The 27,285-nt window shown below is 38.0% G+C and overlaps 2 protein-coding genes across 2 annotated transcripts in view; one reads left to right on the forward strand and one right to left on the reverse strand.

Moving 5' to 3' along the window:
* The first annotated feature begins 625 nt into the window (after positions 1–625).
* Positions 626–17,125, forward strand: LOC121408208 (myeloperoxidase-like). Its single transcript, XM_041599593.1, has 13 exons — positions 626–843; positions 4,417–4,541; positions 5,337–5,937; positions 6,440–6,636; positions 7,064–7,231; positions 7,504–7,731; positions 8,592–8,966; positions 10,295–10,518; positions 11,908–12,020; positions 13,169–13,354; positions 13,944–14,119; positions 14,747–14,840; positions 16,021–17,125. Exons 1-13 carry the CDS (start codon positions 809–811, stop codon positions 16,136–16,138), a joined length of 2,640 nt encoding a protein of 879 aa, XP_041455527.1. The 5' UTR covers positions 626–808; the 3' UTR covers positions 16,139–17,125.
* A 5,325-nt stretch (positions 17,126–22,450) lies between these two features.
* Positions 22,451–27,285, reverse strand: part of LOC121406839 (glutamate receptor ionotropic, kainate 2-like) — a 45,018-nt gene continuing 40,183 nt past the window's right edge. Inside the window, exons 17-18 of the mRNA XM_041597710.1 lie at positions 24,963–25,032; positions 22,451–24,310 (exon numbers count right to left, since the gene is read on the reverse strand). Of these exons, the coding sequence (XP_041453644.1) occupies positions 24,297–24,310; positions 24,963–25,032 (84 nt within the window). The 3' untranslated portion in view covers positions 22,451–24,296. The remainder of the gene's footprint in view (positions 24,311–24,962; positions 25,033–27,285) is intronic.

Here is a 27,285-nt window from a genome sequence, read left to right on the forward strand (position 1 = left end):
AAAAAGTACACTTTTTCTGCAGGTTGTCAAAAAATGGGGGGGGGGGGGCGGGGCCGGCTCGGCCCCCTCCTGGATCCGCGCCTGCCCGACGAGCCGAGAGTGGGGTTGAAGACCTTTTTTTTTGCTTGTCAAATTTTTGGCGGACGAATTTGCCCCCTTAGTGGAAAATCCTGTAGGTACGCCATTGCCACGAAGCTAATGGTAATACCATGAAGACGAACTGGCCGCTACGTCAGTAATTAGAATTAATTAACTAAAAATTATTATAGTACCAATTAATTTAACGAGTGAAATTTAAATGATTTTGGTTTATTTTACCGGATAGTAAGCGGAAGTAGCAAGTAGGAGCCAAACACTGAACCACCTGTCATCTTTCACAGTCTGTCGTCGAATTGAATTCCGTCATTCCCATCGCAGTTATAGAGCTAACCAATCAATATCTATTTCATCGGCACATATGTCTCAATCTCTATTGTTTCTGTGCCGACACCGTGACGTGCCGCCCTTTTATAGAAAGAGCCAATTAGCAGAAGGTGTGAAATTAGAATAACTGTTCGATTTTGGACAAGACTGTGTCTGATGCATCGTCTCCCTCGAAGTCTCTTCTAAAATCCGTATAAAATGATGCTATTGAGTCACCCCATGTCAGTCACAGAAAGTTGTTCACAAAGTGAGTTTGTAATAACTGAGTGACTTTTTAGGATATCAAGATTATTTCGTTTTGTGGATTGGTATTTTACTCCAAGGAAGGTGAAACTGTAGTTTGTTCTCGAAACGGCTAGTTTGGGCCTTTAAACCGACTCTCATAATGGCGGGAAGAGGCCATTTAATTTTGTTTGTCAGGTGTGTATTTTAATCTCAAGATTCCTACCTTTTAATTTGATTGTAAACTGATTACTTTGGATCAAATTTAAAATGTTTCGAACTCTCATCAGTTATGATCTTGATACAGTTGAAGGAGTACTCCAGATTTAGAATCATGTGACTTGACGGATAGAGTAAAATCAAATAAAACACTGAAAATATCATCGGAATTAGACAATTACGAGAGTTTTGCTTAACTATGTAAGACAATCATTGCCGAAACTTGTTTTGTAACAGGGGTGACATGTGTTTCAAACATCCGTAAAAATGAAATAATTTTGATTTCAGGTAATAGTATCATTTGAAAAAAATATACGACATGATATTATCATCCCATTTGCATACTTAGGAAAACATGCCCACTAAAATACTGTCAAACTTTTGAATTCAATAACGTAATAGTTGACCAATTTTTATAAGAATTTCAGCGTCTTGCTCTTTAATTGTTATTCTACCTTTGTAGGTATCATAATTTTCAGCGATTCCACCTTTCAGTTCATGGTTGTTAGAGATAGAGTATTCGCCCCAAACCTGTGATGGAAAAATGCCCTTAAAGGGGGTACTCCGGACTGTAAATAATTGCATCTGAATAAATAGAGCAAGATTCACAGTGCAAAATGCAGAAAATTTCATCAAAATCGGGTAACAAATAATAAAGCTATTGAGTTTAGCAATATTTTCTGAAAATAGTTATATGCATGTCATCATGAATAGTCATTAGGTAGGCTAATGATTTAACATCCCCACTTTTCCTTTTCTTATGTAGCTACATGAAATCATAAATTGTTTATTTTTTCATACATGCGTGAATATAATGTGTCTCCTTTATAATGAAAGAAGTTGCAGCAATGAATATCTGATGCACTAATATCAGTTGTCAATTCAATCTTTTTCAGTTCTTGGGAGAAAAAAAATTGAACGAAGCTTATTTCATATAATGAAATACAAAAGAACAAGTGGCGATATGACATCATCAATTTGCTCATTGAATATTCATAAAGATATGCTGAGATTAACCGAAATAAGGCAAATCTTTAAAATGCCATAACTTTATTAAGCCCTTGTCCGATTTTGATCAAATTTTTATGTGTTTTGTTTGCCTGATTTTTCTTTATCTGTTTAAGTCATCTTCAGCTCGGAGCATCCCTTTAAAGCTTTCAATTATGATATTGGTGGTGGAGATGCGGTGGTGATCGACACTGTGATCATGGTGATGGTGGTATTTGTGGTGATGATTTGGTTTACAGCTTCCACGACGCAAGATGAATTCGAGAACACAGTTAATGTATTGAAAATGACAGTCAAATGACCCACTCCCCGCTCCCCTAAAAAAAACCAGATTGGAGGTCTTTGTCGAAAATCGGCGATCCGGAACAGCAGTTTCGTCCTAAAGTAGTGGTCACACCGCTAAAACTTTGCTGGAGCTGTGCTTGAGTGGTGAAAAAAATTTATCACACTCGCACCACTCGTCACCGTTCACCACCGTTTAACAGAAGTTGGCCACTATTAAGGCAACGCCGTATATACGCTCGTCCACCTCTGATGGTCCCTTCTACCGCTCCGAATGTTTTGAGCTGCACAAAGCACAAAATATTGCGAGCGATGAGGAGCAGGGAAATTTTCCGTTCCAACAACGCCCAGTCAAAAGTTTGGCACCGCTTGACGCAAGTTCGTGGACGCTTGTGTCCGCTAGGCAAACGCAAAAATCTTGAAAGCTGGACCACCGCTGCGGTGTTTGGTAGAGCGGTTGTATGCGTTTTAAGGCATGGTCACACCGCCCGAGCGTTGTTTGAGCGGTCGTGGAGCGATAGGGAAAGAGGGGCGAATTTCGCTCACAAACTTGGGGAAAAAATCGAAAAAAAAAACAAAAACAAACAATCGAAATCGAAAATGGTGAACGGTAGCGAGCGGTGATGATTTTTTTCTCTCCGCTCCACGACCGCTCCAACAACGCTTGGGCGGTGTGACCATGCCTTTACGAGCTTACACGGGATTGCTGGAACGGCGTCGGGTGTGAAGCAGCGATCCATTGCGGTGATGAACTTTGGTTTGGCGTTGGTATGCCACCACTTAGCCAACGCTCGCTACCATTAAACCAACGCTAAAGCAACGCCGGCTTCAGCGTTGCACCGCTTCCCTCTTCCCTACCGTTCAAGGACCGCTCAAGCAAAGTTCTGGCGGTGTGACCACTACTTTAGTGTGAGGGCCGATGACAAATTACAAATATATCGTTTGTCCAGTGTCAGGGACGAAACTGCTGTTTTGATGCAGCAATTTTCGGCAAAAAGACTTCTTGGTTGTTTCATGAATTTTGACCATTTATTGTTTTTTTTTGTTCTTGAATCTGCCGTGCGTCGTGGAGTGCGAACTCTCTGATGACGACAACGAGGACGAGGCCGACGACGACGATGATGATAGTGTATGATGGTGATATAATTGGTTGTTGTGCAAGATGGTGGTGATAATAATGAGGTTAGAGATGACGAGGACTGTCACGAAATAGAGAGGGGTGATTATGGTTATTATTGTGTTTGTTTGTTTGCTTGCTTTTTATTTAACCATTCAAATAATTATGAATACAGTGCATAAATTGTCTAGAGTATGCATGTGATTACTGAAGTAGGTGCAATATTATGTGCGGGTGCAGTAAACAATAGTTGACCAGAATGAGAGTAATGAATGATAAAAATGATCGAGGTATGCTGATTTGGAGTACTTGCAAATGACTGTATGATGGTTCTTTTGTGAGAGGCTTTCAAAGAATATAAGTTTGAATATTATTTGGTTTGGTCTGGAAAAACAGATTTATTTTTCTTCAAATACGTTGACCATTATGTCAAATTGATTAATTTTTATCTTGATTTTAGTGAGATAGAATTGGAGATAATACAGTTGGGTATAAATGGACAGAGTTGATAAACTTATCAAAGGATGGAAGTAGATTATTTGTACAATTATTGAGCAAAATGATTGTAATTTGAATTGAATATAAGTCGGCAAGTTTAAGTGTCATCTTTGTTTGAAAAAGTGTCAATATAGGGCAAGTAGAGCGGTTCTCTACAGAGGCGGATCATCCTCTGTTCGGTATTGTAGAATCATGGCTCCCCAAAAAATGGTTACAGTAATTTATATATACTGTATATATACATGAGAGTACTATCTGGCTATAGCGAATCACAATCTAGCAATAGTGTCTTATGAGTTAAAATTTGAAATTTGACATTGTTCTAGTACTTTTAGCAACACACTTTGATATGCAAATATCTATTCGAAGTCAAACTTGACCAAACTTCGAGTTATTTTTCTGTTTCAACAGTGAGTATTGGTGAAAATTCAAAACAAAAAACAATTCTGCAGAAAATGGATAATCTGTTGATGATAACAGTCGTTGCGATAATTATTGACAAAGATGGAACTCATCGATAAGCCCAATCCTTGGATCATTATCCTAAATTAAATAAACAGGTTATCAATGTTCATGATATCTTCATCTTTAACAATGGCATACGTATATCAATTATTTTCCCCGATTTGACGACTCCACGAGTGCAGTATTTGGATGGCAGTATGTTGTATCTTGGAGCAGACGACAGCCCAAGTTGCAACTCTTGAAGATAACATACACGTAGTCCAGAAGAGGAGTCTAGCCAGAGATGAAGAATATTACGCTGAAGATGGTAATATTCGATCTATTCTATAATCCTAGTATTCTACGTCAAGTTAATATAACATTCCTCATGATAATAATGATTGGTTATTAAGAGCAATGAATTCACTTTGGTATGTCATTCATCTGGTTGCATCTTCGAAAAAAGGTGCGCTTCCTTGTGTACAAACAAAAATAAAAGGGGGAGGGGAGACAATAAGAAAGAACAGGAGATCGAATTATTCTTAGCGAAAAAATCTGGAAACTGGACATTTTAGGCTTTCTCCTGTACTTAAAATGACGTACATCTTGAAAAATATTTCCGACACCTTTCATTCCTTCAAATAATGAACATTTTGCACCCTCTTGTTTCTCTCACTCACACATTAATCAGCCAAATATGTAAGTAAGTAGTAATAACAAAACTATTAACCCTACATCGGCCATCGAAGAAAAATGACATATGTCTTATAACTGCCATCACAAGTATTGGTAAACGATAGACCCAATACATATGTTTTATGTATTGCCGTATATACATAGGCTTTAATGTAGGGGTGTCCTCAAAATTTTGAATTTTCTGCTCAGTATATTTCTTTAACCCCCAATGCTTGGAACAGACTTAAGCCATTGGTCTAATTGGACAAGATGATGACAAAAAGTTATTAATAAGCTCTTGGTGGGATACCATAGAACTGACAATCGAGAAACTATCGTTATGGCTCACTAGACATTACTTTATAAAAGTTGGATGAAATTGAGCAATGGAAAACGTAGGTGATAATCAAGTTTATTTCTTTTTTGATGTGTTTTTGTATAAATCTAGAAAATCTGGAAGATATGGCAGATCGGTGGAGATTGGACCCACTGGATCTGCTTCTGCAGTTTAACAGTCGCAAGCGACGTGAAGCCATCGGAAAACGAAACACTCACAATGCAGGACCAGCAAACGCCGCCTTGATCGAGGATGAAGTCGTACACGGCGACAGGGTGAGACGCCAGGGACCCGCAAATGCCGCCCTGGTCGATGATGAAGTCGTACAAGGGGACAGGGTGAGACGCCAGGCACCCGCAAACGCCGACCTGGTCGATGATGAAGTCGTACACGGCGACAGGGTGAGACGCCAGGGACCCGTAAACGCCGCCTTGGTCGATGATGAAGTCGTACACGGCGACAGGGTGAGACGCCAGGATGATGACGCCGAACTGACGAAGGAGCAGAAACGTCTTTTGAGGGAAGAACGGAAGAGAAAGAAGCAGTTGTTCAAGGAACTGAGGAAGGAGAGGCGTAGAAACCAGAGAAAACTGAGGAAGCAAGCTGCAAAAAAGAGGAAAAAACTCGAACGGAAAGCCAGGAAATTTGATAGAAAGGACTTCTCCAGAGCCATTAAGGATGGCGATATGGCAGTTCTGGAACGAATGCTAAAGTAAGCCCGAGTTTTCGTCAAGTTTTATGCAGTGGTAACTGTGCTCCTCGGAAAGGAGAGGGAGGGGCAGGGAGGAAGGGACAGAGAGGGAGAGAGAGATTATCGATACCGGTTATCATAGTCCGAATGATAACTTTGATTTGTAATAACGAATATCTGTAAAGCTTCTATCCAAGTTTTGATGTTATCCGCATTTTCTATCCTTTTCTCCACTTCCTCAGCTTTTTTCATTTTCATATCATTTTATTCATTTATTTATCCTTTTTTTTCGGGGGGGGGGGCGGGTTGTTTTGAGGGGGGTGACTTTGGGAGGGGGGAGGGCGAGACCCCTTCGCCCTCACCCAGATCCATGCGTGAATTGCAACCTAACCATTAAGTGGGCAATGATTGCTTGTATCGATGGCGTTGTCCATGTTGTCAACGTTGAGCATTTCGACAGCCAGAAGTTGTGTAAAATGTCTTTAACTTGATTGCTTGCTCCAAATTCTGTTCACAATCACAGCATCGAGATCGACGTGAAGATCAACATGGATGACATCTGTAAACACTCCCACGACCACAGTCACGCAGATGTGACCTGTGACCCGGAAGCTATCTACCGCACCTTGAACGGGTCATGTAATAATATCAATCATCATAGCTGGGGGAGTACGCTGGAGCCATTGGTCAGATGGCTAGACGCCAACTACAGTAGTCATGGTAATTATTGATGGTAGTAATAATGATGATGATGACGACGATGATGATAATGGTTATAATAATAACAATAATGATGATGATGATGAGAATATCAATGGTAATAAATAACGGCAATGCCAATCATCACTTGTAGCGATAGAGTGCTCACTATCTAGATGCTTAGGCCTATATTGCATCCATCTTGTTAGGGGGGTGGTGAAGTCATCGAAAGAATCATGTATTCGAAAGCAATGTCTAATGAATCATCAAATAACCGTCATTATGTATATAATTTTCACCAATGTTGAGGGAGGGGGGGGGGAGGGCACACCCCCTTCCCTGGATCGCCGATAATCCTCAGAATACAAAGAATAACAATAAAATCAACATTTTGTGATAGAACATCTGAAAACATATGAATGATCGGAGAATATTTCTTTCCTCAAAGGTAACTTCCTTCCACGCGAGTACTACACCTCCCCTCGTAACGTGTCGACGACGTTTGTCGAGGCTGATGACGGCGCGCCAGACAAGGCTCAACCAGGAGTCAGCATTCTTATGATGCACTGGGGGCAGTTCACTGATCACGATATCACACACACGCCAGCTGCTCATGGTAAGGTGTATCAGTTGGCTCCACTTCGTCTAGTTACAATACTTTTTTTCAAATGAAAATTTGGAGCGGCTCATTTAGAGGTAATGAGTAAAGCCTAAATGTAGATTACACATGTGAGATATAATGGTAATAAGCTTTGCATTCATACCGAAGGCATACCAACGCTGTCCTAATCATTTTTAATACTACTTCATATAACAATTAAGTTATTAAGAGGAAGGAACGACACCAAAGTTACAAATAAAAAATTTCATTTTTGTCTTTGTTTTCAGACGCGTGTGATTGTAAGACGTTGAACTCTTCCTGCTACCCACTTCAAATCCCACACGACGATGCATACTTCCAAGGCCGGGAGTGTTTCGAAGTTCCCCGGACCCTCTCTCACTGCGGTGACAAAACCAAAAGAGAACAGTTTAACGAGATCACGGCGTTTGTAGACGCGTCCAATGTGTACGGATCAACTCAGGCAGAGCTGGATGTGCTTAGGTATTATCCTCAAGGTTGGTTGAATATATTACTTATTTCTTGAAAAAAAAAGGTTCTCAATCAGCAGCGTATTCAGAATTTCGCAACGAAGAGGAATATGGAAATATATAACAATCGGTCGAAAGTAGAAAAAAAGTTACAAAGATCCTCACCAATTGTTGGAGCTGGTGGGGGGGGGGCAGTGTCCTCTCTTGTAAAGTGAATACACTGATGATTCTTCAAAGGCTTCCTATAGGGATCGAGCGTTTCATGAAAGGACTTGCCAGACGTTTTATCCGACAAGTCCTGTTTTATACGACAGTTACCATAGTAACATTGCTTCTCAGCCATTCAAAATCAAAGAAAGTTTTCAGATCTGACAACTTGTCAAATGTTCATGAAAGGCTCCTCTGGATCCCACAATAAATACGAGAAGCTTAAAAAGTATCTTAAAATTGAGAGGGAGGTTGAGTGAGAAAGTTAAAGAAGAAAAGCCAAGATGTAATAGTGTCAAGGTTACATGTATGCAGGATCCTGAACCTCTTAAGGTCGGCTTCGTCAAGATGAGAAGATACATAAAAAGAAAAGAACCTATATACCTGCTTGGAAATTATCAAGTAGGCTTGATAACAATTGATTAATTAGGTAATAGCATGGTCCTCCTCTATAGTTGACTTCTTCAAGTAGAGAAGACAAGCAGGCGAGACTCTTCATGGATCTTATTAAGATGTCTAGAAGAAAAGATCATTGAATGATTTGAAGTAATGAGGATGAGAAACTAAGAACACCTGCTCTCGGGTGACGCATTTTCTTACATTGAGACAAAAGTGTAACGATATCCAACAGTTCTCTTTTCCCTTTTCTTCTTCATCCTTTTTTAAATTTCTAAACACAGATGGCATACCAGATTCAGAGAACGTTGCGTGTGGTTGGATGCGAGTGGATGAGATCCCTGGTCACGAAGGCCAGGGTTCTCTCCTCCCCAATCACGGTGAAGTAACTGGAAACTGCTTCGGCGAGGACGAGGAGAAGAAAATCTTTGCCGGAGAGGCGGGCGATTTTCGGGCCATGGAACAACCGGGTTTGACGAGTCTCCACACCTTGTGGGTGCGCAACCACAATTTGCTAGCGGATGGGCTGAGGAGCCGGAATCCGGGATGGTCTTGCGATCGTGTATTCGAAGAGGCTCGGAAAATTAACGGCGCCATGATGCAGGCTATCGACTACAATGAATACCTTCCAACCTTACTAGGAACAACTGAATACAGCAGTAAGTAAATTTTACCACTCTACCAACATGTTCTTAAATGATCTGTCATGTTCTGTGAAGTCACAGCATCTTCCTCATATATCAAAAATAATTAACAGCTCAATATGCAACCGTGTTTTGGATCGAATTCCAACCCTGTTCCCCCAAATTCCGGGCCTGGATAACTTTTCAATCCCCAAAATATTATACATCTTTAAAATCAGTAATGACAGAGGAAAATTGCATCTGCTTTTTGAATCAGGCTCAAAACCTGTTTCCCAGAAAACAAAGATTAAATGAAAAGAAAGATTTTATTCAAAAGTTTTGATTTGCATAAATTGGCATTTTATGAGAATCTATTCTAAAGTACGGATAGTGGATCACACCATTATACGCTCCCGACCCAGCACTCTTCTCCTAGCATTCGCCCTCGCTCAACTCTACTCCCGGTTTTACATCTGTCATGACAAAAAAATAATAACGTTTATTTACCGCGGGTAGCCACTCCAGTTAGAAAACTGCTGTTCCAGCGGGCCCAGCATGACATGACATGGTAACTCATGTTTCTACTACCCTTCGCCAAATTAAAATGCTGACGGCATAAGAAGGCAGAAGGTCCCACTTTTATCATGTTTATAAGTCTTTCGGCCGGGGAGCGCGCCCACAACACCCTTCTCCCTTGTATCCCTCTTTCCATTGTTGGGTAAATTGCCGATTAGTCTACGCCCACCTCATTTTCTTTCCATTTCTTCTCATTCCATTTGGGCTAACCCACTTCATCTTAACTAGTTCGTTTACTGGGTACCACTTGGTTCCATTGACAGCCCATTGTTGTACAATCTCCGTGAAGGCCACTCCTCTTTATATCCCTCTGGTCCAACACCACTTAGTGGGCCATGATCAGCGTCAGATTTTTTTTAACCATAAAAAAGGTTTACTAAACAAACTGTGGTTGCATCCCCTTAATTTTGATGCAAAAGCCAATATGCGTCGCTGATCACGAACGCATAATACTGTTGTCCTGAATATGGCTTAATAATAACAACAAAGGACGCCAAGTGAATTTTAAAACATGAAATTCTATTTGATCAACGTACATTGCTCACAAATTTTGACTGTAAGAAACTATATTTCAAGCACTACCTAACAGATCATCAGTCTATATCTAAGGCAAAAACATGTTCATTTAGTATCTGAATATTGTTACTTGAAATTTATATACATGTATAAAGAAAAAAATCTCTATGTTGCATCCATTCTTTGTCGAGGAAAAATAAATACACCAGTACATACAATAACCTTGATTATTCAATTAAATTTGTATTTTACCCCATTCCATTATTGTTCAGATTACATCGGTAACTACCCAGGGTATGATCCCGACCTCAACCCGTCGATATCTAACGTGTTCGCAACATCGGGATATCGTCAAGGGCACAGCGCTGTTGACACGGTGATCGAGCGATACATTTATGAAAACGATGTCGATGGTGATGAGGTATTAAAGCGCCTCGATCCTCTCCCAATGACCGAAGTGTTCTTCAACGCCCGCTTCATGTACGACTTCGAAAATGTAAGCTTCATAATTTATAGAGACAATGCCAATCACACTTTTAGAATTATATTTGTACAGGACTAAAACGATTGACTCTGCATCTTTTATTTGATTTTCTTTGTTTTTTTCTAAAATAAATTCAATTCACATTTACTATATGTCTCATGTTACTTTACAAAAGTATGTGTTTATTTTACATTAAAGATTTTAAAAAGCACTCGTAGGGGTGCTATATGGCTCAGTGGATAAGTCTCCGGACTTTGCATCACAAGGTTCGGGATTCAAATCACACCACAGCACTTGCATCCTTTCGCGTGGGAGTTTATCTACATTTGCCACTATTCACTCAGGTTTTCAGGTTTCGTAAATGGGTACCCGGTAGGAAGGAATTCCTTGATCGCTCGAGCGCCCGATCAGGGTAGCCGTGCTATAATAAAGCCGGGGTAATAATATGCAGCGCTTATCATTAAGCGCTATTTTTGCATATTATTATTATTATTATTGAAGTCTTAATCGTAATTATACCGTGTAGTACTTCATAAATATTTGTTTAATTAGAGAAGTTAACTGTCCTTCATACATCTTTAAAAGAAATAAATGTCAGTGCCATGTACTGCACATAATTGTATAAGAGCCAATCTTAACAACTCACTCAGTCCTTAATTAATCATTCGTGCTGTTAGGCGATTGATGCAATGACTACAAGCTAGGAAATTTGTACACTAGGCACTGTTTTCTTCAATTCTGCTGATAAATTCTCCGATAAAGCACACGGGGGCAGTTTCATAAAGCTGTTCGTAAGCTTAGAGCGACTTAAAGAACGACTTGTGAACCTTTCTTTAGCGCTAAACCCCGGGCTAAACCATCGCCAATGAATATGCAATTTACCACAAGAAAGGATCACCAGTCCCAGTCGTTCTTAAAGTCGCTCTAAACTTACGAACAGCTTTATGAAACACCCACCAGGTCAATGTAAAGCAAAAACAACACAGGGGACAGAATGTACCCTTGTTTTACCCCGGTGTTGATGTTGAAGGAACATGATTTAGGGAACACCATGATTATGGGCAACACTGCACTCATAGTCCTGATATGCGTGAGCGTCCACATCCACCCGGTGACACCCTGGGATGTTCGTTGAGAGTTTGTAGTGCATTCGATCTTGTCAAGGTAGTGTTGAGGTTGATTTGAACCACACCTCGACAAAAGCTCCGGATCAAACCTGAGAACAACATCGAATTACTTTTCGGTGTGGCCTCACCTCTTTTTTAATTTCCACTCTTTTTTGAGTGGATTTTTTTACTCGTTGTTTATTTACATTTAGAGAGTATATACTGCATTTATCTCATATACTGCATATATCTAAAACATCATTTTAAAATGAATAATTTTCCCCTTTTCTTGTAGGGAAGTGTGGATGGATTTATGCAAGGGATGATCAGACAGCAATGTCGTAAAATTGACCGGTTCATGAGCTCAGCATTGCTCAATCATTTGTTTATTAGTCCCGATGCCCCATCGTAAGTTTACATAATCATTGATTCGTTCGCTATGTTTCAACTGAGTGTTTCCGATATCACACCATTATCGTACATTCATTACAGTTAGCTTTGTGTGGTTAGTGCATTGCCTGCTCCAGTTCTGTTGATGGAGTTATCTCTTACTTTGATGGTGGATATATCTCACAACCGTAAAATATAACAATCCCTGTACTACATTTAAAAGAAATAATCAAATAGATTGATATGGCATATATGGTGTACAGTGATCCGGGGTGGGGCAGGGGGGGGGGGGGGTGATTCGTGAAAGTTGTCAGCACTGACAAGTTGTCTTTCTCTGACAGTTACCATAGAAACAGTCGGAGGCCAGTGCCTCGATCTCAGCCAATCAAAACCAAGGATTTCAATGAAATTGTCAGCACTAAAAACTTCAATGACCCCCGGATGGTTTTCATCTATAGCTGATCCTACCTTTCTCCATCCCCAGAAGTCGAGCACATGACAGGAAGGTAGAAGGACATCTTTAAAATTAATGATCGTTATACCGCTCCGCTCTACTACTGCCCACAGTATCACAATATACATATATACATATATAAATTGAAACCACCAAACATAATCGTTTGCAACCATTTACTCCCCAATACTGTATACTTTCTTTGGAATACTGTGTAAAATGGTATGTTGGCTTTTTGGTTTTGTTTCAAGTAACGTTTGTTTTGTTTTTCTACTATATGTATTTCATATACATTGACTGCTTCATTACTTCGTAATATACATATGTTGGTATTTTCTTTTTTGAATGTACCTACCCTGTTATTTCAGATGAAAATAAATCAATAAAATACTATATAAATAAGTAAAGGATAATGGAAAGATAAATGAATATATTTATAAAGAAGTGTAGGAAACTTATCACATCTTTTAAGACCGCATACTGTTCACCCTCGGAAGAATCCGCCCTGGTAGGTTATAACACAACATGTGTTATATGTTGTGAACGAAAGTTCAACAAAATCGTTATCTGTTACCAACACAGATGAACTTTCATGATCGTATAACATGTGTTGCATAATCTGTTCTTTATACGAATTGCTTCGATATTTTTATATTTTGTGGACAGTTGTCTACAAGTTTCATTTAAAGTTCGATTACATTCCTTGATTTAGAAACACACCGGGTCTGGATCTCTTGTCCTTAAACATCCTCCGTGGTCGAGACAATGGAATACAACCTTACTTTCAGTGGCGAAAATTCTGCAAGCTGCCTGAAATCACAGGGTGGTCTGATCTAGCAAAAGACAATTTGATGACGACAGAAACAATCAATAAACTTAAGGAGACATACGGAGAGGAGTAAGTTCTATGTCACGGTTTCACCTGACAGACGGATGGTATGCTAATTTAAAAGAATGTAGTAGTTTGGATCGATCTGCAATCGAGTTGGTTGATGTGGCTACATGCGACAGTATACATAGTATACACTATTATTTTGTTGAAGGGAAATAAATAAAATCAATATACCACTCTAGAAAGTATAATTTTAGCCATGAAGATAGATCTCTTTAGTTGGAAATTTGTTTCGAAAAAAAGGGGCTGAGGGAGATGAATAGTTCTTTATCTAGTTCTCTGTCTCAGAACGTTTCTATTTTTATTCTAACATACTAGTAGACCATGAATGTTTACTCTACTTTGGAATGTCATTAACTTTGGTCATTTAAAGGTGTTTCTAGTAATAAAAATATCCATCATTTATACTTTTATTTTTGCCTAGACTTACACATACGCTTAATTGTGCAATCGAATGTATTCATTTTACTACAAGGCTCTGCTCCAATTCAATTAATATTTTCAACGCCTTTTATGGATGCGCTTGCTGTCAGACACCGTCTTCAGTGGTTTCTCTGAAAATGCTTACTTTTCTTTTTAAATATGGCCCCCTCAGAGATATTGATGTGCAAAGGATCGACCCATTCATTGGTTTCATCGCCGAGGAGCCGTCGCCAGGAGGGACACTAGGCCCCACTCTATCGTGTATCATCGGTGACCAGTTTAAAAGACTGCGGGACGGGGATCGGTTCTTCTATCTCAATCCAGAAGGCGCACAGGCTTTTACCGAAGGTAACTTTATTCATTATTAATCAACTTTATTAATAATTAATATTATTTCTGATTTATAATAACTTTTATTGATAATTAACGATTAATTTTATCAGTTATCGATAATCAATATCAAATACTGCTAGTAATCGTGCCTCTTTCAAAGAGAAACCCATGTTGCTACCCCTGCAGTGTTTATCAGATACATGTATATAGCATAATAGCTCTATGTATATAGTATGGGCTGATAGTGGTTGAGGCCATCAACCACTATCAGCCCATACTATATACATGTATCTGATACATGGGGTGGATTAACTTGGAGAGTTACCGAATGTTCAAAATGACATCGAGGAGTCTATATGAAAATTCTTCCTGTCGTGTAATTAGCCTTTTAGTGATCTGGGACCCGTTGCATAAAAGTAACTTCTTTGGTAACTACCATGGTAACGCTGATCAACAGCCAATCACAATCAAGGATTCCACGCAAGGTTCCATTGCATGGCAAAGATACCATAATGGTAACTTTTATGCCATGGGGCCCTGAGACCCGTTGAGATATATTCTTCAAAATGTGTACGATTTACTATTCTAAGATCACGAATGGCATGTATTTTTATTTCATTTCACTCTGCTTATCATTTAAAGCTCAACGAGAGTCCATCCACAAGGTGACTATGGCCCGTGTGCTTTGCCATAACTTGGATAAGCCCGTGGAGTTCCAGCTTAATGTCTTCAAGCTGTAAGTGTAAATTTCATACTTATTTTTTCACACGTGTCGGTGTGTGTTTAGAGCCTTATTTTAACGCTGGAGCCCTCTCAGATGCCCAATGGTTTCCAATTTGATACGGGGGCCTTCCCTCGGAAACCCCGCTTTGGAGATCAAGACGGTGCTTGTCGGTGTTTCCCAAACAAAGATCTTCCAGTCATGTCCTAAATGATATTCCCTAACCAATGACTGTTCCGTTACCTTACGTTTTTCCAAATAACTTTGTTCCCTTCATACACCTACATTCCCACAACTCTAGAACTTGCACCTATATCCATAACCCTTTACCCATTCTTCCATATCTGTGTAACCTCAAACGCGTATTCCTTAAACTCAATGACTCCTGTTTCAAAATGATTGTTCCCTCTAGGCGAAAGCATAGTGCCCCCTTTGTATCTAGTTTCCAAAATGCATGTGTTCTTTATACCGATACGGTTCCAAAAGCTCTGCGTTACCTTTACCTCTAAGTCTTCTATGGTTTCAAAAGTCCTGTGTTCCCCAAAGACACGAGTTCCCATTACTGTCTTGTTCCACAAAAGCCTTCCCTGATCCCGTTGTGCCCAAAGCCCCGTGTTCCTCTTGCCCATAATGTTTCCAAACCCTGTGTTCTTTTACGCTTATATATGTCCCAGATATCTTTATGTTCCAAATCCCATACTCCCTTTTCCCCTATGTTCCTAGATCCTGTGTTCCATTATTTCCACGACCCTTACACCTATGTCCCGGAAGCCCAGTGTTCTCTTTACCAATATATTTTCAAAGTCCTGTGTTCCATTACGCCTACATACGTTCCAAAAACCATGAGTTTCCTTTACAGCTATATTTCGAAAAACCCTGCACGTGTTCTTTGGCCCGTATTCACAAAAGAAGTTTACCCCCCTGGGTTTAAACCCCCTCCTGGTTTTTTGAAACCATGGTTTAAACCCCCTCTCTGATTCACAAACGATGGTTTCTTTAAACCATGGTTTAAACTTCCTTTGTGAATTCGGGCCTTTATGTTCCAAAAAATCGCTTTGATCATTGTTTTTCAAATCACCTTAACCTACAACAATTTCTTTAGTATCCCATGCAATTTCGTTCCAAATGTGATATTCATACCGTTTTACATATTTTTTTGCATAATTAACGAAAATTTCTTTAATTCATTTTATAGGCCTGATGAAAACAACCCTGAGTACGACTGTTTCGCCTATGACACCATTCCTCCGATTGATCTAGATCCGTGGTGTGAGGACCCGGACCAATGCGTCGCCAAAGAGGAAGGCATTTAAACGTCGCAGTTCAGAGGTCACAGGTCATTGTCAATCTAAGCGTAAGGAAGCATTTAGCAGATTTTCATCAAGTTCTTTTCATCGAGTTACATAGCTACTGACGTGACTGACAGAGATAATAAGATAACTACTATTTATAACTTCGTTGTGTAAATTTGCTTGAGAAAAGTATAAATGATAAAAAAAACACAGTACGTATCTTTAAGAAACAGATTTAAAATGTTCATAATCCATTCTATTTTTTGGTTGGTTGATACTGTAACAACAATATAGATAGAAGTGACCTCGTCCTCTTATAGTTTCATATCGTGTGGTAACGCTCATCAAGTGCTTTCGGCTTACTAATTTATCCCATTAATCATGATTAATTGGACTGTATGAAAAGTGTCTCACTTTACCACAAAATTTACTTCATAATCTTGGTTAAGTTTGAAATAGTATAGTTATTGTTTCCATGTTAAACTGGTTATTGGAGGGCAATTCAAAGTTTTTTGTGTATATATTGCATAGAATATAATAATGTGTGGAAAATGATTTGGACCCAATCATAATTAAGGCATACACATGGAGGTTTGTTCGGTTTTCATTGGAATTATTTGTGGAATTTTCTTTTAAATGTTACCACTATTGTAAGAATTGTATCTTGGTAGATGTCATTAACTGCATGAAATATGATATTCTATAAGATAAATATAAGGATTGATTTCTTTGACTTAAAGGCTTCACTTTCTTGCCAGTCTTTAAAAATACATTTAAGTTGCCAAATCACGAACTTTTTAATGTATATTTGTATTTGTTCGTAATATTTCGTAACAATATTCACTAGAAATCTCTTGAATTTCATCACGTTCAATCAGAACGGTTCAAAAATCATATTTTATATAATAATGATCAGCCAATAAAATGTAGACAAACTAAAATACTCACCGTTACTCTATTATTTAAGCATGAATGATTGTATTACATGATAAATGCTTATACAGAAAAGTAATAATGTCTCTCATAGTATTTTGTAAATGTATATAGGGTTTAGATATTGAAGTATTAAAAACACTTTCACAAATTGAACAATTATACACTATTTTACAGAATGAAGAACACAATAAGTTCAAAAGCAGACCAAGATTTTTTTTTTTTACAAAGACGAACTCAGTATTTTGTTTTAATGACGATTTAAAGGTATGCTTGCAGTACATTTATTCTGGCATCATGATATTATATGGTTGAAAATGAAAAGATAGATGTTTTCATTTCATTTAAAATAAAACTGCATGAAAATGAAATACCATAATACGCTCATACTTCATTAATTGTGACATACATGTACGTTATACACTATAATATTTAGAACAATTTGCATACGAAAAGATATCTGAAGTGAAAAATAAGTTTCAAGACTTCGGTGTTTGTCCCCCCCAAAAAAAAAAATCATTTTAAAAAGGATCAACTTCAAAATTAAATGTACATTTCTTTATTCACACATTAGTCATTAGATTTAGATAATCACAGTGAAATACATACATTATGATTAATGAAAAAAAAGAGATGAACAGAATATTATGGTAACAAAAATCTCCCATGTATTAGGGTTAAGAAACACAATGATAATAGGGTTATAAATTACCTCCGATTATACTTTTTTACACACACATAAAATTGATATTATGAAAAGATAGTTGCCTGATTTAGTCCTTTAGTCTTACCGATATTCATGGAAGGAGCACTATAAAAACCAACCAACAATCATTTTTAATGAATTTTTCGTAATAATTTCGTTTTCAAGCGAATCAAGCTAATCCACAAAGCCTACCCCCTCGAGCAAGGCATTTCATCAATAGTGCTCTATTTTTCGACGTGAAATCAAATTATAACTCTATAGGCATTACTAGTAACAAAGATTTGTGGTGCATGTGGTTATAAAATAATAAGTTTATCTTTCTTGATCATGAGTAGTGTAAGTAGTATAGTCATTGTGGTAGTTTAGATAATTGTGATGTAGTAATAGTCATAGTTTAAGAAGTAATACTCGAAGTAAAAAAAAAAATTCAGCAGATTACAAAACATCGCTATAGTCTAGAAAACCGCATCAGGGACCATCAAGTCATCAGTGAGCAGAGTGTGAATAGAGTATTTGTGCTGTAGTTGTGTAGCAGTTGTAGTTAGATTAGTACAAACGGTGGTATCAGAAGTAGCATTAATAGTAGAAATAATAGCAGTTGTGAAATCATATATAGTAGTAATAATGATATCAAGAAAAACAAGCAATTAAACTAAGTTGATAGCTTAGTAATAGGAGAAGACGAAGAAGAAGTAGTGATAGTAGTAGTAGTGGTGGTAGTAGAAGTAGTAGTAGCAGTAGTAGTAGTAGTAGTAGTAGTAGTAGTAGTAGTAGTAGTAGAAGTAGTAGTAGCAGTAGTAGTAGTAGTAGTAGTAGTAGACGTATATAGTAGGAGTAGTAGAAGTAGCGGTCGTAGTATTGTTCAATAGTATTGTTATTACTACCACTATTTTCTTTATTGTTATTATTATTATCATTATTATTATTAGGAGTAGTAGTAGTAATAGTAGTGGTAATAAGTAGCAGTAGTAGTTGTAATAGTAGTATTAAGTAGTAGTATTTGAAGTAGTTAAAAAGAGCAATGGTAGCGTCAGTAGTGTTATGAAGAGTAAGAATTGATAGCAGATTCAGTAACTGTTGTGACAAGGCAATAGTGATATAGTAAAAGCCGCGATTGATACATTGAAAGAGAAGAAGGAGGAAAAGAAGGAGAAGAAGAAGAAGAAAGGAAGAAAGAAAGACGAAGAAGGAGAAAGAGGAAGAAAAAGAATTATAATAAGAATAAGAATAAAAAGAAGAATAGAAAAGAAAAGAAGAAGATGAAGAATAAGAAAGGAAACAAGAAAAATGTTGTGAATAAAAAGCTTGTTGTGGTGTACAGCAAAAACTGTGGTTTAAACCGGTGTACATATAGAGGACCACATCAGTTCTTTTACACCGTTGTTAAATTGGTGGTGTTAGTTTTACACCTATCTATAGGTGTTATTTCAACACCTTTGGTTGTTACATTTACACTCTTTGGTGTTATGTTCAATCTCTAGGGTGTAATTGTAACACCTCAGGGTGTGGTGTGGTCCTCTATTAACACCAATTGGTGTCAGTTTTAACACCACAGTTTTTACAGTGTGGTGGTAATCGTCATCGTCGCAGAATATTGACCTTGTAAATAACAGTAGATACGGTTGGGGTCAGTTTAGATATAATTCAAAAGTAGTGATTATGATGGTTGTGGAAGAAGTACAAATCAATGAAACTAGTACTCCGATGAGTTCGAATACCATATAAGGAGAAGTAATAAAATAAGTAAATAATATATTAAGAACGCAGTACTTACATCACAGCACTGTTCTCAAGTAAAAGAGATGTCATACAGACTTAACAATAGCAGAAGGTGTCGCAGTAGAAGAAGTGTGAAGTAGTAGTAGTAGTGGTGGTACTAGTAGTAGTGGTAGTAGTAGCAGTGGTAGTAGTAGTGGTAGTAGTAGTAGTGGTATTAGTAGTAGTAAGTAGTAGTAGTCGCAGTAGTAGCGGTAGTAGTAGTGGTAGTGGTAGTAGTAGTAGTAGTAGTAGCGGTAGAGTAGTGGTAGTGGTAGTAGTAGCGGTAGTAGTAGTAGAAGTAGTAGTAGTAGCGGTAGTAGTAGCAGTGGTAGTAGCAGTAGCAGTAGTAGTAGAAGTAGTAGTAAGTAGTAGTAGTAGTAGCGGTAGAAGTAGTGGTGTGGTAGTGGTAGTAGCTATAGTAGTAGTAGTAGTAGTAGTGGTAGTAGTAGTAGTAGTGATAGTAGTAGTAGTAGTAGTAGTAGTAGAAGCAGTAGTAATAGTAGTAGTAATAGTAGTGGTAGAAGTAGTAGTAGTAGTAGTAGAAGTAGTAGTAAATGTAGTAGTGGTAGTATAGAAGTAGTAGTGTGGTGGTGGTGCTGGTAATAGTAGAAGTTATAGTAGTGGTAGTTAGTATTAATAATAATAATAACATTAATATTATAGTAGTAATATAGTATACAAATAATGCATGTAAGCGCGTGCATGCAGGGCCAAATAATGAACGATGTGCGAGAAGAGCCAATGGATATACCGCACCGAGGTCCGCAGGACCGAGTGCGGTATATCCATTTGGCGAGTCGAGCACAGACTTCATTATTTAGGTCTTCTAGGCAGAAGAATGCGTGCATTGTTTGTTTTTTACTGAGTTGCCTCAAATGTTATATTTTATCTAATTTTTAGATAATTCTAGATAATTCCAGACCTCGCACTATCTTGCATTCTGACGTCAGAGTGCAGGATAGTACTTTTGGTATGACGTCAGAGTGCAGGATAGTGCGTTTTGGATGCAATAGTGCAATTCGCTGAATATCACGTGATCCGATTTGGACCAATCAGATTACAGAACATTTTTGGGAGTTGTATAATAGTTGTGTTGGTAGTGTTAGAAATGGGGGTAGTAGCAGAAATCGTCATCATCGTCGTTAATACCGTAGTAGAAGTGGCATGAGACGCAGCAGTGGTAGTAAAAGTAGTAGAGTAGAAGTAGTAGTAGTAGTAGTAGTAGTAGTGTGGAGCGTTGTGGACCAGTGGATTAGTCTCCTGACTTTGAAACAGAGGGTCGTGGGTTCAAATCCCAGCCATGGCGTAGTTTCCTACAGCAAGAAATTAATCCACATTATGCTGCACTCAACGCAGGTGAGGTGAATGGGTACCTAGCTGGCAGGAATTTATTCCTTGAAATGCCGAGCGCGTGAAATATTGAGCTACAGTCAAGGTAATAAAAGTCCTTTGGAAGCGCGTAGAGACGTTATTCATAATGTGTTGTGCGCTATACAAGCACTGATTATTATTATTATCATTATTTTTATTATTATCATTATTAGTAGTAGTAGAAGTAGAAGTAGGAATATGATGATGAGGAGGAGGAGGAGCAGGAGCAGTAGAGGTAGAGGTAGTAGGTAGTAATGGCAATAGTATGATTTTTGAAATAGTAATGACAAAAAAGGGGGAACATAGGAAAAGGACTACCCCTTATAATATCACTTGAGAAAATGTGTGACGTCACATTTACATGTAGGTCGGTTCGCCCCTCCTATCAAAATATTCTGGCGCCAACAATGGATGTGCAAATCCAAAAGCTGCTTCTCCACAACATGTATACATCATACAAATTGCAATTCATCAAATATCATCAAACATTGAAACAATAATACATTGTAATCAATTTGACTTCGACACCACTCTTAATTCATTATTTTGTTTTTCAATTTTTCGTTGTCCATATCAGGAGCCCGCCTGATTGCTGAAAAATTGAAAACGAATGCAAAGCAAGATCTACAAGCTATACATCTGTATACAAATATTTTCATCACTAATGATGACCTGTATATTGATTGTGTGTACAGATAATTCATTTTAAGCCTACATTTGTGTTTTTACTGCAATTTTTCCTTTCTGGGCGAGATTGTAAGGTGCTTCGAAAAAGAAAGTTATCAAGAAAAATTCAACCCTTGATTGTGCAGACTTATATCTTATATAGCCCCCACGGAAATGGTGTTTATCTACTGACCAAAATGTGTCACATTTATAGATTGCATTGTGGATCAAATTGGTGTTTAATTGATGAAAATACACACACGTATACACACTCACAATACCGTCAAGTTATTTCGAGGAATATAATTTAGTTAAAGACAAAGCTAGGGTTACACCAGAACAGAATCAGCTCCCCGAGTCAGAGACGAATAGGTCCGGAATGGGTCCCAAATCAGAGCAGAATCCTTAAGAAGTGACCACCCATAATAACTCAAATGCCTCCCAGAATCCAACCGAATTCAATTCGAATACATCCCGAAAGTGGCCCGAATCAAATCTGTGTTGACCACATTTTTGGACGGTATTTTGGACGGTGTTCGGCTGGTTTTGAACATTAATTCCAAACGAGCCAAATCCTTGCACAAAATGGTCCCGAGACCTTCCGAAATTTCCTGCATTGGGGGAAGAACGGGTACTCCCGAATACATGTACTCTGATACGAATAGGTATCCGAGTCATTCTGGCAGAATTGGTCCTAATTTATTCGGGAGAATTCGGTTTTGGTGTAACCCCGCGGCTTAAACCACGGACTCGATCTGATGTATATACCCCTATCATGAACTCACAGTCAAAATCCAGATTAGTATGTGGGCTCGGCAATCAAAATGATGTTCATGAATTCAGAAATAGTCCGCAATATTTTTACGAGAGAGGCCATCGAGGAGATAGTATGACAATGAGCATGTTTTTTGTTTTCTTTTTAAAGAACCTTTGTTTACGTGTTATACCTTATGCTTCTTAAAATGCATGCAAAATACTTCAATACCGGAGTTTAGAAAACGTCTCTCTACTTATAATTCCAAATAATTGTGAATTACCAAAATAAATCAAATATCTTCTGCTGTGTATTTTGTTTAACATTGATTTTGGCAGCACATTTCTACATTTTTGTAATTACAATGAGTAATGGTCTTCCATAAAATGGACCTATACAGATTTTTAACATGTTTACAATGGGATTTGCCTATGGGATAGGACTATCTTTTGATGGACTTGTGCTGCAGTTACACCTTCGAAATGGACTCCAAACCAATCGAAGGTATGCCAATGGTATCAAAGTAAACCGTTGTTCGATCAGGGCCCAGTTTCATGAAGCCTTGTTATAACAAAATGCTCAATTTCTATTAATAAATCTACTATTAACCAATCGGATTGAAGGATTTCAATAGCTTTAAACTGTTATAGCGAATTGTCATTACAACAAGTTTCATGAAACGGGCCCCTGCAGCTGGAGTCCGTTTCGCAGGTGTGACTATAAGCCTCAAATCCATACCACGCTCCATAATGAAATTCGACGTGAACATCCCTTCATACCGTGTTCAAATGCCTCAATTGATCTATCATAATCATAAATGAAATACAAAGGAAAGACATAGATATCACATGATACAAAGACAAGTTTTATCATACATTAAGACAAGCCATGTATACAGAATTTGAAAGGGTATATCATTTGGCAATCATTCCACACCGGCCGCGTAAAAGAGAACAGAATCAGACGCACGTTACAGTATAGATCTGATAAATATTAGCAATACAAAACTATTCATATTCTGATAAAAAGGAAACAATTTACAACGCATATATATATTGCATCATATTTGTGTTGGTTATACAATTCATTGATATATACGACTGCTTTTAATCGGTAATAATACGAAAAAGAAAAAGCATCATCCTTTAATAAATCCTTTAATAGCATTTAGAGGTTTACAATCGTGATACCAGCGTCAATGCCAATATGGTTCACCTTTAACTTTTGAGTAAGAATTCAAATATCTGCAATGATGATTTCTCCATTTTAAATAACACTGCATGATCAGCTGAAGACAAGGTGTTCTAAAATTTCAAGAGACAAAAATATTCCACATGCTGACTTTGTGCCGCTTCTGAGCTTCGAGAATGCGTTCAGATTCGTGGATAGATATCCTTCTCGACCTTCCCCATTTCACGCATCTATGAAGACTGCAGAAAAGTTGATTCCATCAATGCTCTACACATCGAGTGCAAGGAATTCATATGCGATAAAAATTGAAATATAATATAGTGTCACCCATGCATCGTAACTTCCAACGTAGAAAACACCATCATGTGAAATGATGCTGGCGATGACGATCGGGAACCGTATTCAGATTGTCAACCAAGATCGCTGGTGATAGAAGGTAAAGTGTTTGGTTAGAAGACGTCCAGCTTTCTATGATGAACTCATTCGCTGTTTCACGATACTGACGCTTCAAGAATCTATAGAAAAATATGGCCGACTGTCATGACCGTAGCCTTCAACTCAAGGAACCCTTCATATTTGAGTTCGAGCTCCTTCCAATTCGAACAACCCCACACAATCATTGACATGTTCCAACAAAATGGCTTCTTGGAAATATTCCACTAAAATAATCACCATTTGGCTTTCATTGCAATACTCGCATTTATAAAAATCTTGTCCAATGTAAATTCATTGGAAATGTTTGATTTGTCGAGATGTACGGTCGTAGGTATTATTTTGTGCAGTATAGTCGAAGATCTGTGTTAGCACGAACTTTCTGTTAGAATATAAACAAAGAAATATGATATGACAATAGGCTTATACGGGGACATGTATATCAAAAAGTGCATACATTCTCAACACATCAAAGTGGAATGTGAAAAGACACATGACAGGAAAGCACTTGATTGATTCTATGTAAAAATGAATAAATTCTTGTCAAGATAAACAGATGGCTAGAATTCATTCATCGAAAAAATAGAACTTAATTCATTTAAGGAATTCAAGTTTTGGGTAGAATATTTGGGAAGACTGTTTAATGTTAAGTTCTGTTGCATGTACAAGACAAGTCATATTTCATTAAGTAAATAACACCACGCCCTAATTCTAGTTTTTGTGATCATGACTGGTTATGTAGTAAACTGTTGGGCAGAGTAACATGTGTTTTTCATTCGATCAAAGTTGGCAAATTCACATTTGATTTGATAAACGTGGGAATTTATTTAATCGCCAAAAGTCCAAGAGAGGGGGGGGGGGGCAACCAGCACAAGGAGGGGCGGCGCTAGAGTAAAATGATAGAATGGGTGGGGTGGATGACCCTTTCCCCAGCGCGTTGGCACAGTATAGCTAGACTTAAATGTTAGTGACTCCTTTTGTTCATTAATTTCATGGATACCTGACGTAATTGGGAATATTATAAATCACTTTACCTGTCGTGCTCCATGGTGTTGGTCTTAGAGGTTGTAACACCATACTCTCACTCTCTTGTACAACCATATGCTACATGGGAGACAAGAAAAAATATATTTCATTGCTTATAAAAGCATTGATTGATATTGATTAATATCAATATCAAGATGTAAAGTAAAAATGTCTCAATCATTATTCGTGTCTGTGATATTGTGTAAAAATGAAACCCTGAAAAAATGCACACCTGAAAAATCATTATTGCCTCGAAAGTAACGTGAAAGAGAATTGCAGCATCATCCCGGCTTTATGATAATCATATTATACAAACTGTCTTATTGTCTCCAGGGGCCCGTTGCAGAAAGAGTTGCGTTTAAACGCAAGTCAAAAAATCAATCGCAAGTCCCAAATGCGCGCTGTTGATTGGTTGAAAATCAAGTTGCGCGTGATTTTTAGAGTTGCGATTGATTGCAACTCTTTCTGCAACGGGCCCCTGCAGGCAAAATTGATTTGTTATTAATCATTCACAGATGTCTTCAAAGGTGTTTGCACGAATTTGGTATTTTTTCTTCCTATTTTGTTTCTTTTCTAAATCCATATGAACAATCAGCGTTAATGTTTCTAACGATTCTTCTGAATTGTTAACCAATGTGAATATATACAATGAGAAAATGAGATTTAAGAAAATTATTAAAAGCATCAAATCACTGATCAAGGAAATGCCTTTCTAAGAATTGCAATATTGATTCAAATCACTCATATCTTAATAGTTCCCTTATTTTATTTCATACAGAGCTAGCGACGTTACACCTGACGATCAAATGCAGCCGCGTATTTCAAGTTAAAAAGGCCTGGTCACACCGCCCGAGCGTTGTTGAAGCGGTCGTGGAGCGGTAGGGAAAGAGGGTCGAATTTCGCTCTCAAAAGATCGAGAAAAAAAATCGAAATAAAAAATGGTGAACGGTAGTGAGCGGTGATGATTTTTTTCTCTCCGCTCCACGACCGCTCCAACAACGCTCGGGCGGTGTGACCATGCCTTTACCAAAAAAGTTTTTAGGAATGATCGTAACGACACACAATTTAGGGGCAAATAATGTTTGCCGCATATTCAATCATGAGGTACAGTCGTTCTACAGTGCGTATCAAAAAAAAGTTTACACTTTGAAAAGGCCATGAGAATTAACAAATATACAACATGTGGGTAATTTTTTCACATATAATTATGGGTTTGGGTCTCATCTATCCAATGACAGTAAAAATTTTGACAGAATGTTACACTTGAGTGAGCACTGTCCATTTTTGTAAAGCTGGCAGAAATCTGTTTGCGCAGAAATGCTTGTTTTCACGCTGTGTCAAGGGGAAAGGGCGAAATCAAACTTACCCTGCGAAGCATTTCTCATAAATTTCCCTAGCACTTTTAGCCAATTGACATAAAACGGATACATTCAAGCATTTTGTAACAATTTTGCCGCCCAAATTTGAAATTTCAACACTTAGTAAGCAAAACCTTTACCCCTTTTGTGTCAGCTGGATCTGAGGACATAACTGAATCTGAACAAAAGTTTATATCAGACATCTCCAGCATTTTTCACTAAGTTTTTATCATTTAAAGTTGGTTTACATTTGATTTTTCATTTAATACTTGTCTCTCCACACTTTTCCCAAGCTTGGCAATGATTAACAAAATGAAAATCAAGCCTAAGCCATTTCATGTAAATCACAGCTCAGTGTAAAGCAAATATCGTCACGATGGACTCGGTGTGTGGGGGAGTGCGGTGGGGCGCAATGCACTCTTCGAAGTGTTTGGGCAAGGAAATAAGTTTAAAAAGGTAAAAGATATCTTCAAATCAATTTTACTAACTAATTTACACGTGTTCTTCATGATTAAGGTCTACTTTTATTCGCATAACTATTTCAAATTTCTGCGCAAATCATTTTTCACCAACTTTTCAAAAGTAAGTGGTGCTCGCTCAAGCGGAAATATTTTTCGACAGTTATATCGCCATTTGCTTAAATGGATCTGTACCAATGCTAAAATGTGGAAAAATCGTCAGGATATTACAAATATATAATTTTACAGGATTTTTTCTAAGTGTAAACTTTTTTTTGATACGCACTGTATACTGGTGAAATCGACATGATAATGTCGGGGGGGGGGGGGGGGGTCATAAGGCACTGAACCTCATAATCCAGGGCCCCGTCCTACAAAGAGTCACGATTGATCCGATTAACCTAAATATGGAAATCCAACAATGTCATAATTTTTTCTCCAAGAAATTTGAATAAATCCTTTGTAAACTAAAAGAAGCACACTGAATTTTCAAGAAAACAAATAGATGCATGATT

This window comes from Lytechinus variegatus, chromosome 2 (genome assembly GCF_018143015.1).
Source record: "Lytechinus variegatus isolate NC3 chromosome 2, Lvar_3.0, whole genome shotgun sequence".
NCBI classification, from domain to species: domain Eukaryota; kingdom Metazoa; phylum Echinodermata; class Echinoidea; order Temnopleuroida; family Toxopneustidae; genus Lytechinus; species Lytechinus variegatus.

Bases quoted from the DNA above. Each gene is read 5' to 3' on its own strand.
- LOC121408208 (XM_041599593.1), top strand. From the start codon at position 809: ATGGCGGGAAGAGGCCATTTAATTTTGTTTGTCAG. The intron at 7,732-8,591 runs GTTGGTTGAATA...TTCTAAACACAG, and splicing joins GCTTAGGTATTATCCTCAAG to ATGGCATACCAGATTCAGAG. The intron at 10,519-11,907 runs GTAAGCTTCATA...CTTTTCTTGTAG, and splicing joins TCATGTACGACTTCGAAAAT to GGAAGTGTGGATGGATTTAT.